Source organism: Elephas maximus, chromosome X (genome assembly GCF_024166365.1).
Source record: "Elephas maximus indicus isolate mEleMax1 chromosome X, mEleMax1 primary haplotype, whole genome shotgun sequence".
Classification (NCBI taxonomy): domain Eukaryota; kingdom Metazoa; phylum Chordata; class Mammalia; order Proboscidea; family Elephantidae; genus Elephas; species Elephas maximus.
The window spans coordinates 51,465,149-51,477,418 of NC_064846.1; the positions used below are offsets into that span (position 1 = coordinate 51,465,149).

General features: G+C 37.3%; 1 protein-coding gene across 4 annotated transcripts in view; it reads right to left on the bottom strand.

The window, feature by feature from the left end:
- The window catches only part of RADX (RPA1 related single stranded DNA binding protein, X-linked), a 59,929-nt gene that overhangs the window by 18,543 nt on the left and 29,116 nt on the right, over nucleotides 1-12,270 (bottom strand). For all 4 annotated transcript variants that reach the window (XM_049873155.1, XM_049873154.1, XM_049873157.1 and 1 more), the window contains exon 11: nucleotides 3,834-3,907. In XM_049873155.1, the coding sequence (XP_049729112.1) occupies nucleotides 3,834-3,907 (74 nt within the window). The remainder of the gene's footprint in view (nucleotides 1-3,833; nucleotides 3,908-12,270) is intronic.

Below are 12,270 nucleotides of genomic sequence, written 5' to 3' on the forward strand. Positions count from 1 at the left end.
AAATCGAAAGACCCCTCAATTCTTGATTGTTCTCTATCATCAAAAGTCAATTTGTCATTTATCTAAAATTTATTTAACACATTTAGGTAGCAAGGGAGAATGTAATTTCTCTCCTACACATTATGGCATTCATTCGTTTATTCAACTAATAATTATTGAGCACCCATTATGTGCCAGACACTGTGTTAAGGAATTTGGTACAAATGACAATTAACTGAATAATACACCCTGAGAACTAAAGACATAGTAAAATCAGAAAAAATATATTTTGGAACAAGACTCTCATGTTATCAAATCTGCTAGCCGTTTCAGAGTTTACTAAGGTTGCTGCTGAGTTGCTTCATTGCCCTGGAGTTGATTCTTGTCCTAGCATTAAAAATAAAACAAAACAAAAAAACCTTGCTGAGGCAGAAGGTGGCTTTAACAGCAAGGTTTTGGTGTGGCTAATGGACCACTTTCCTTTTCAGACTTTATTCCGTATTCCTAGACTATTGCTTGGTTTCTTAAATCTAGCCGGAGACTTGTTGTTGTTCTGTTGCTGTTAGGTGCCATAGAGTCGATTCCGACTTACAGTAGCCCTACGTAAAACAGAACAAAACACTGCCTGCTCCTGTGCCATTCTCACAATCATTGCTATTATGTTTGAGCCCACTGTTGCAGACAATGTGCCAATTCATCTCGTTGAGGATCTTCCTCTTTTTCACTGACCCAGTCCCTCCTGACAACATATTCAAAGTATGTGACACAGTCTCACCATCCTTCCTTCTAAGGAGCATTCTGGCTGTACTTCTTCTGAGACAGATTTGTTTGTTCTTCTGGTAGTCCATGGTATAGTCAATATTCTTCCCCAATACCATAATTCAAAGGCATCAATTCTTTTTCAGTTTTCCCTATTTGTTGTTCAGTTTTCACAAGCATATGAGGTGACTGAAAATACCATCACTTGGGTCAGGTGACCTTTAGTCCTCAAAGTGACACCTTTGCTTTTTAACACCTTAGAGAGGTCTTCTGCAGCAGATTTGCCCCATGCAATACATCATTTGATTATTCCTTTAACTTTCTGAACATAACTATTTTAAAGTCTCTTTCTTACTGGTGTAGTATCTCTAGTTCCCAGGGTATAACTTTTTCCACTTATTACATCTGATCACATTGCCTCAAAGTAGTTTATTTCCTTGAGAAGTTTTTTTTTTTTTAAATCATGAATTCATTTTCTGTAGAGGTTGTTTTCCATGGGAATCCTAAGCACCCTGGTTATACAAGACTGTCTTTAAGCAGTTTCACACTTGTCTTTGCCAAGACCTTAGGGGTTTCACCCATTTTTGGACCAGATACTCATTTAATTCCTTAGCTCAGTGTCTTCACCATTTTAGTCACACTGTGGCTTTTTCCCTCCCATGATCCAAGGGGTACAGGAAACTCATTGATATTGACCCATGCTTGTGGGCCTAATTTCTATGGCCCTTCATAACCTCCCAACTTTACATTAGTTCTACTTTTTCACACGTAGGAGGCCCTAGACTGGACTCTCCTTCCCATGTGGTCATTATTCCTCAGCCTGTAAGCATGAAGGTCTCTAGTTCTGAAATGTCCATACACAGTTTTAGTTTTCATTCTTACTACTGAATTTAAGTTCTTTTTTATTTGTTTCTGGCATCTGGAGATTTTTCACTCTTGTTTTGAGCTTGTGTATGTATTTGTTTTGTAGTTTTTTCCCTTAATTTCCTTTTTTTTTGGAGAAGGGGGACAGATCTCAGATCTTTTGGAAGTTTCTCAACCTGCCAGAATGACTAGAAGTCAATCCCTCCTTTTACTACTGGTCTAGTAGGCTTTTTTTTTTAATTGTACTTTAGATGAAGGTTTAACTAGTTTCTCATTAAACAATTAATACACTTACTGTTTTGTGACATTGGTTGCCAACCCTACGATATGTCAACACTCCGCCCACCCCGACCTTGGGTTCCCCGTTACCAGCTTTCCTGTCCCCTCCTGCCTTCTCATCCCTGCCCCTGAGCTGGTGTGCTCATTTAGTCTCGTTTCGTTTTATGGGCCTGTCTAATCTTTGACTGAAGGATGAACCTTGGGAGTGACTTCATTACTGAACTATAAGGGTGTCGGGGGGCCATACTCTTGGGGTTTCTCCAGTCTCTGTCAGACCAGTAAGTCTGGTCTTTTGTGTGTGTGTGTGTGTGGATATTCAGCAGAATATCACAAAGCTTAAGAACATTTATGTTTTTGTTTTCATTGGTAGATTTAGAGTCCAGGTAAGATCCATTTTTTGAGAAACATTTATTATTTCAAATTATGGTTAGTTAAGAAAAATAATTTTTTTCTTCATGAGATCCAAGATTACATTTTTTACTGAAACCATTTCAAATTCTCATTGAAACTTTTGGACAAAGTGTTCAGCTTTATTCAAAGAACCCATAAGACCTGTTGCCGTCGAGTGGATTCTGACTCGTAGCGACTCTATAGGACAGGGTGGAACTGCCCCGTAGAGTTTCTAAGGAGTGCCTGGTGGATCTGAACTGCCGACCTTTTGGTTAGCAGCTGTAGCTCTTACCACTATGCCACCAGGGTTTCTTTCCTTTATTCAGAGAACCAAACCAAATCCAGTGCCGTCGAGTTGATTCCGACTCATAGCGACCCTACAGGACAGAATAGAACTGCCCCATAGAGTTTCCAAGGAGCCGCTGGTGCATTCAAACTGCCGACCCTTTGGTTAGCAGCCCTAGCACTTAACCACTAGGCCACCAGGGTTTCCATTCAAAGAACAGTCTGTCTAAAATATGGCAGGAGAAATGATGATAATCTATTATTAGCTAATGATATTTTTAGTAGTAAAAGAAAAATCTAACAGGTAAAGTTAGTACAAAGAAAAAAACAAACCCAAAAGCATTGCCAGTGAGTCAATTTTGACTCACAGCGACCCTATAGGATAGAGTAGAACAAGCCCATAGGGTTCCCAAGGAGTGGCTGGTGGATTCGAACTGCTGACCCTTTGGTTAGCAGCTGAGCTCTTAACCACTGCACCACCAGGGCTCCAGAAAGTTAGTTCAGACTGGTACTATTAAAATAAAAATAATATTTTAAAATCTTAGAATGTAGTTGTTCCAAATGTGCAAATTTATATTATGTAATAATCAACAAAAACCATATTAAAATAATTTAGAAAGGTTCATGAAGACATCAAATTTAACAAGACAGTAAAGAATAAAATGACAGTATCAGTTCTAAGTGGAGGATGAAAACAAAATAATACCAAAAGCAAGAAGGAGATAAACTGCTAAAGAGTCTAGTCCAAACAGATTACCCCTCTTAAGATCTGATTTAAACCAAATCACTCTAGGGACACCCTACCAGAACTAAATTATACTATGAAATCACTTCGGAAATAAATCCAAAGTTCAAATCAGCTAAACAAACAGCAAAGAAAGGAAGTACAACTATCTTTTTAAAAATTTGCCCATAAAAAAAAATTTACTGTTAATTAAAAATTAAATTTCCTACTTATTCTTCTGGTAATTAAAAATAGTACCTTTGAAGGGATGCATTACAAAAGAAATAAACTGGTAAGTTTGTTTATACTTTCATTTTTGGGATGATTTTTTTTTTACCCAGATTGCTCTAAAGTTGGGATCAGTAATTTTGACAAGAATTTAAGCTAAAATAAATGAAATTAAAAAACAAAAACTATATATCTATATAAAGCACTTATTTTATACTGGTGGCAGGCATGGCACAAAAATACAGAATCAAGTCAACAGTACTCTGCATATAATATTGTCCCATAAAGGTTTTATAAACAATAATAATAAACAACAGCAACATACGTCGAACAGTGCTTGGCATGTCTGGTTTATTTCCTTTTGCTTGTGAAGAAGTTTCTGGCTGAGGTACAGCAACTCTACAAAAGATGAAAAAAGGATAACTAATAGCTATAAAAAGATACTTAAATGGTAAAAAACAAACAAACCAAACAACCTACTAATTGGTTCCATTCAGAATTTATCCTTATTTAATACATTTAAAAAATATATAGGTTTAGGTTTTTAAAGGAATGCATTAAAATTTTAAGAAAAATATACTTATAATTATGAACAAGTATTCATTCATAATATAATTCAAATACTGTAACAGATTTAAGTTTTCTTTTAAGGAGTATTTCACTAAAGAAAATATTCAACTTTATGAAGCATTAGCTATAAATAAAATATATTTTAATTCTCTATAAAGGAAATTTAAAAATTAGTTTAATGGCTCAATTTTCACACTTGCTTTCATAAAATATACTGGAAAACCATCTAGCCTATTTCTCTAGCTTCATTTCTTACCATTTCCCACTTTCCACACTGTCAACTATCCCAGCAATAATAACATTGCTCATAGTTTTCTATAAGTCCCATGCTACTTCAAATCTTCATGCTTTCGCTCATGCTTTTCCTTCCACCTAAAACAACCCTATGCCTCCTTACCTTTGCCTGGTTAACTTATTATCCTTTGAAATTTAGCTCAGGCATTATTTCCTCCAAGAAGCTTCCCCTGATCTCTAGTCAAGGTTAACTGCTCCTTGTGTGTGCTGTCATAAGCATCATGAATAAACTTCCATCACAGCATTTATCACACTAAATTGGAATAACAGGTTTATATGTCAGTCTCCTCTTACCAGACTGTGAGCTCTGCAAAGGTATAGACTTAATTTTATTTATTTTTGCATCTCCATGTGGTATGCACTCAGTAATTGTTTACTGAACTGAAATGAATGGAGGAAAGGGGAAGCATTATTATTTTGAAGCCAAGGAGAAGCCTGCCTTTGTAAGGAAAGGTTTTCATCATATGGGCTTTTCGTATATTTCTGTGGTGAGTTTTCCTATTTTTATTTCTAAAGCTAAAGGCATAAAGTGAAAAAGAAATGTCATGTTGTAGAATGCCACATAATATAGCTTAACATTTTTTATCAATAAATTTTTCTTTTCTAATAGTAGTAGTCTTCATTTATTACTCAGTTATTAATGAACTAGAAAGAAGTAGCTTTCATGAAGGAAAAATACACCCATTTAGCTACAAAACTCTGGCAAATAAATACATATTTTATAGTTGTAGTTTCAAATTTTTTCAATTAATGAAAACATAGCATTTCTAGAAATTAGTAATGAGGAAATACCAACGCTAAAAACCAAAACATAGTTAAATTACATGTATTTTGAGATCCTAACACACAAACAACAAATCTGTCTTGTAAGAAGTACAACCAGAATGCTCCTTAGAAGCAAGGGTGGCAAGACTGTCTCACATACTTTGGACATGTTATCAGGAGGGGTCGGTCCCTGGAGAAGGACATCGTGCTTGGTAAAAGAGAGGGTCAGTGGAAAAGAGGAAGACCCTCAACGAGATGGACTGACACAGAGGCTACAACAATGGGCTCAAGCACAACAACGACTGTGAGGATGGCACAGGACCAGGCAGCGTTTCGTTCTGTTGTACATAGGTTCGCCATGAGTGTAACCGACTCCACAGCACTTAACAACAAAAACATATCTTATATATACTTATATAAAAAGTATGGTTACAAAATGATTTTTCCCCATTTTAGATAAATTAAAAGAAACAGTTTTCCAAACTCTAACATTATCATTATATTTAATGGAATTTTTAAAAAGTGGCTTGGGAGATTCTCACTGGAATATGTAATCATCCATTTGTACGACTTAAATGTCTTAAAAGTGAGGGGCTAAGTGAACAAGCAACCTGAAAGAAAGAAGTAGAGCTAAACAATGTCTATGGGTATCAACTGAGGAAACTGAAAGAGGAAAAATTAAAAGAAGAGCAGAAGGATAACTGAGGAGGTAAAGGGAGAAGAGGGCGAAAAGAAGAAGTAGCTACATATGACGAGTAGTGGAAAAATATTACAAAAATTATGCCAGGGGCCACAAGTTGTATTCTATACTTCCCCTCATTATTACCAATTTATTGACTTTAGATACAAGTCATGTAATCCAAAAAAAACCCACTGCCATTGAGTCGATGCTGACTCACAGAGATCCTACAGGACAGAGTAGAACTGTCCCATAGGGTTTCCAAGGCTGTAAATCTTTACAGAAGCCAACTGCCACATCTTTCTCCCACAGAGTGGCTGGTGGGTTCGAACCGCCGATGTTGGTTAGCAACCAAGCGCTTTAACCACTGCACCACCAGAGCTCCTAGACAAGTCATATAGATTCTATCATATGCCATTCCTTCATCTATATAACAGGACTATAATTAAAATTGTCATAGTATCTTTCATTCAAAGAAATAAAAAGTATTTAAGATATATACACATGTATAAATCATTTATTTTATCTTCTCTGAAACTTCAGATTCCTCAATTATAAAACTGAGATAATCATCCTTTAGCTAACTTACAGGGATGCTGAGGACCAAATAAGGTAACATAAGTGACCTTGCTTTGTATACTGAAATGCTCTGTACAATCAACTGAAGGAATATTTTCAATGCCTCCTCCTAAGAAAAACAGAAGGCACTATAGGAAAAGAACAAGAATATAAACAATTTTGAGTTGTTAATATAAGCAAATTAGAAATAGCTGATTAAAAATGCTAAAGTCTTCAAGATCATTAATTCAAAATGGCAAATGCTTTTCAGATAAGAAACATTATTTAAAAATCTTTCCTATAGTGCCTTCTGCTTTTCTTAGGAGGATACCCTAAAAATAATTTTTAAAATTTGTCTATGCTTGATACTGTTTATATTCTCTGTTTATGGAGTAAATGTTATTAGTAGAATGAAATCAAGAGGTTTTAATGCCCATTTATTATACTTCATTTCTTAAGTTTTAGCATTTAAAAATCTAACAGAGCAATAGAGTATCTATTACTTATGTTGACTCTCTACCACTATTAATTAAAATGTTGGTTGATATAAGCTCTTAAATGGTCATATTTACTCTTATTGTACTAATAAAAACAGACAAACAGGTGATGCAGACACTAGAGTTGGCAGACAAGTATTTTAAAATACTATGACTAATATGCTAAAGAAAACAGAGGGAAAGATATACAAAATAGAGGAAAAGGTAAAAAAGATACCAAAATAAAAGAGGATACCTAAAAAAGATTCAAATCTCTTTCTAGAACTGACAAATAGCATAGCGGAATTAAGAACTTAATGAACTCAATTGATAAGTTTAATAGCAGATTGGACACAGCAAAAGAGTAAATTGAGAGACCGGTCAATAGAAAATAAACCAACGAAAGCACAAAGGCAAAAAAGAATGGAATAGACAGATAGGTACATAGAGAGACAGAGAAACTGATAGATATAGATAGCTAGACAGATATCAGAATAGAGTATAAGAAACTTGTGGGTAACAGTTAAAAGTGATAATATACGTGTTTTGGGAGCTCCAGAAAGACAGGAGATAATGGGGCAGGAACAATGTTTGAAGAGATAATTGCTGATAATTTTCCAAAACTAACAAAATGAATCAATCCAAAGACTCAAGAAGCTCTGCCAACCCAAGGCAGTATATATTAAAAGAAAAAAAAATCACTCCTTGACACATCATATTTAAACTGCCTGTTATGGACTGAATTGTGTCCCTCAAAAATGTGTGTCAGCCTGGCTAGGCCATAACTCCCAGTGCTATGCGGTTGTCCTCCATTTTGTGATCTGAAGTTATTATACTATGTGTATAAATCCTAACTTCTATGATGTTCATGAGGCCTGATTATAGGCAGTTATGCTAATAAGGCAGGACACAATCTACAGCATTAGGTTGTATCTTGAGTCAATCTCTTTTGAGATATAAAAGAGAGAAGCAAGCAGAGAGGAGAGGGACCTCATACGACCTAGAAAGAAGAGCCAGGAATGGAGCACATCCTTTAGACCTGGGGTCTCTGCACTGAGAAGCTCCTAGATTAGGGGAAGATTGGTGACAAGGACCTTACCCCAGAGCCAAGGGAGACAGAAAGCCTTTCCTTGGTGCCCTGAATTCAGACTTCTATCCTCCCAAACTGTGAGAGAATAAATTTCCGTTTGTTAAAACCTTCCACTTGTGGTATTTCTGTTATAGCAGCACTGGATAACTAAGACAGAATTTGGTACAAGGAGAGTAGAGTGCTGCTCTAACAGATACCTACAATATGGAGGTGATTCTGGAATTGAATAATGTATTTTTTTTAATAGTAAAAGCCTAGATTGCCTTGAAGAGACTGTTAGTGGAACTGTGGGCAGCAAAGACAATTCTGGTGAGGGCTCAGAAGGAAGTGAGGAGAGCTGTAACACTGGAGATGGCACAGATGTTGAGAAGCAGCAGCAGTAGAATCAGGTGACTACCGTGAGACACCGTGAGAGCTGACCCACAGAGCAAAAGAGCCGAGAGCCTTCAGGCAGAAGGCTTCCTGACAGAGTGCAGTGTTTCTGGGCACTTATTGGTGGAACTAGTCTTGCTGACCCACGGAGCGAGAGAGCTGAGTGCCTTCTGGCTCATATGCAAATTCAGGCTGAAATTCAAGAAAATTAGAACAAGTCCACAAAAGCCAAAGGATGAACTTGAGTATATCCCAACTGAATTTAGAGACAATCTCAAGAATAGATTTGATGTCTTGAACAGTAATGACCAAAGATCAGGTGAGCTGTAGAATGGCTTCAAGGACATCATACACGAAGAGAGAGGTCATTTAAAAGACAGAAAAGAAAGAAAAGACCAAAATCAATGTCAGAAGAGACTCTGAAACTTGCTCTTGAATGTTGACTAGCTAAAGCAAAAGGAATAATGATGAAGTAAAAGAGCTGAATAGAAGGTTCCAAAGGGTGGCTTGAGAAGACAAAGTAAAGTGTTATAATGAAATGGGCAAAACTTAGAGGTAGTAAGCCAAAAGGGAAGAATATGCTCAGCATTTCTCAAGCAGAAAGAACTAAAGAAAAAATTCAAGCCTTGAGTTGCAATACTGAAGGATTCTATGGGGAAAATATTAAACGATGCAGGGAGCATCTAAAGAAGATGGAAGGAATACACGGAGTCATTGCACCAAAAAGAACTGTTTGACATTCAACCATTTAAGTAGGTAGCATATGATCAAGAACCAATGGTACTGAAGGAAGAAGTCTAAGCTGCACTGAAGGCACTGACAAAAAACAAGGCTCCTGGAATAGACCAAATACCAACTGAGATGTTTCAACAAATGGATGCAGCACTGGAGGTGCGTACTTGTCTATGTCAAGAAATTTGGAAGACAGCTACCTGGCCAACTGACTGGAAGAGATCCATATTTATGCCTATTCCCAAGAAAGGTGATCCAACCAAATGTGGAAATTATAGAACAATATCAATAGTATCACACGCAAGCAAAATTCTGCTGAAGATCATTAAAAAACGGCTGCAGCAGTACATCGACAGGGAACTGCCAGAAATTCAAGCCAGATTCAGAAGAGGACGTGAAACCATGGATATTATTGCCGATGTCAGATTGATCCTGGCTGAAAACAAAGAATACTGGAAAGATGTTTACCTGTGTTTTATTGACCATGCAAAGGCATTCGCCTGTGTGGATCATAACAAATTATGGATAGCATTGAGAAGAATGGGAATTCCAGAACACTTAATTGTGCTCGTGAGGAAGCTGTACGTAGATCAAGAGGCACTTGTTCAAACAGGGGATACTGCATGGTTTAAAGCCAGGAAAGGTGTGCATCAGGGCTGTATCCTTTCACCATACCTATTTAATTTATATACTGAGCAAATAATCTGAGAAGCTGGACTATATGAAGAAGAACAGGGCGTCAGGATGGAAGGAAGACTCATTGACAATCTGTGTTATGCAGATGACACAACCCTGCTTGCTGAAAGTAAAGAGGACTTGAAGCACTTACTGATGAAGACCAAAGACCTCACCTTTCAGTATGGATTATACCTCAACATAAAGAAAACAAAAATCCTCACAACTGGACCAATAAGCAACATCATGATAAACAGAGAAAAGATTGAAGTTGTAAAGGGTTTCATTTTACCTGGATCCACAATCAACACTCTTAGAAACAGCAGTCAAGAAATCAAATGAAGTTTTGCATTGGGCAAATCTGCTGCAAAAGACCTCTTTAAAGTGTTGAAAAGCAAAGATGTCACCTTGAAGACTAAGGTGTGCCTGACTCAAGCCATGGTGTTTTCAATCGCCTCATATGCATGTGAAAGCTGGATGTTGAATAAGGAAGACGGAAGAAGAATTGACACGCGTGAATTGTGGTGTTGGAGAAGAATATTGGATATACCGTGGACTGCGAAAAGAATGAACAAATCTGTCTTGGAAGAAGTATGACCGCAATGCTCTTTAGAAAGCAAGGATGGCAAGACTTTGTCTCATGTACTTTGGACATTTTATCAGGGGACCTGTCCCTGGAGAAGGACATCATGCTTGGTAAAATAGAGAGCCAGTGAAAAAGAGGAAGACCCTCAACGAGATGGACTGACACAGTGGCTACAACAATGGGCTTAAGCCTAACAACGATTGTGAGGATGATACAGGACCAGGCAGTGTTTCATTCTATGTGTCAGAATCAACTTGATGGCACCTAACAACAACAACAAGTAAGATTTATTCTAGGAATGAGCAATTTAACATATGAGAAATCAATCTACTTAATTATATGAAAAGAAAAAAGGAGAACTCAATAGATAAATATGTTCAGAATACACATTTAGCAAAATTCAACTCACATTCATGAGAAAAACTGAGCAAATTATGATTAGAAGGAAACTTCCTTAATGTGACAAAAATTATGCACCAAAATATTACAGAAAGTGAGATCCAGAGAATTTTCTGAGATCAGAGATGAGAAAGAGATGCACTCTGCCAATTTTATTCATTGAATACCAATTCTGTTAATTGTACTGAAGATCTTAACCAGTACAATAACACAAGAAAAAGAAATAAAAGGCAAAATGATTGGGCGGGAATAAGTACCATTATTTGCATATTACATGACTTGTACATAGAGAAGTTTTAAAATGTACATACTTTTAGAATTAGTAAGTGAATTTGTCAAGATTGTTGGATACAAGGTCAGTATAATACCAAAAACTGCTGCCCAATTGGGTACAGGTACTATAAAAGATTAGAGTTAAAAATGATTCTGCATTCTACCTGCTGCATAAGTGTCTGGGCTTTCCTGCCACTTTAAAGAAATCAGAACTGTTAATCATATACAATTCATTATGTATGTGGTTTATGTAGGAAAGACATATCCTCAATCAGTTGGTAAATAAATATAAACTGTTTTATTTTTTATAATGTTTTAAGTTAAAATGCTTACATAAAATTTAATAAATGTTTAAGGTATGTGTGAGGTGTGCAATCACCTTGCAGAAAGCAATTTTAGCCTTTTATTCTCGCTTCACCTGAGGCCACTGAGTTAGGGCTGACCAGACCAAGAGGGAACACCTGGAGGCTTAATGCTGACTAAGCCTCAGGAGGCATGATGTAATCTATCATGGCCACTTGGGGAGTCCAATAAGAGCCCTGAGCCCTAAGGCTCAGATGAGTTTCATGGTTGATACAGGGACGAATTACCCAATAAATAAGGTAGGCCCAGGCTTCTTTGAACTTACTTACTAATCTGTACTGCATAATTTCATTTGTTTTTTTATCACATCAAAGATGTGGTGAAGCCCATGTGAAATTGTGCACTACAGATTAGTGAACACAGTTAAGCCCATGCATATCTTGCTTACTGGTTAATCCACTCCTGTTGATGACGATGCATGGGAGAGGGTAGCACATCCCTCCCTGGGACATGGAAGCTCGATGCTGTGACCTCTCCCAGACCTCACCCCTATGTGTCTGTTTGTATCCCTTTTGGTTGTAATCTTGTAGCTGTAAGTATAGTGTACTTTTCATGAATTCTGTAAGTCGTTCCAGCAAATCAACAAGCGCACAGTGGTGGTGAGGGCTAGCAGGGGCTGGTGTCTCTGCCTACTTGGCAGTCTGCAAGAAGGCATCCTTCTAACATGTGAACTCTGACCTAGCTCTGAGTGGCTAGGGCTGAAAGACAGTGTCCATCTAACTTGTGAGCTCTGTTCCAGCTCTGGGTGGCTGGAGTTGAGAGTGTGTCACGTGAGTGGCTGGTGACAAGGAGGAGAAGTGGGCAGGTGAGAAGTGGATCCATCTTCACGCTTTGGAAATTGGATTCATGCTGATCCTTATGAGGCAATGAAGGTGGGATTTACCCACCATGCCCCTTGCTTAGTGCGGTATGTATAGTTTTATAACTCTC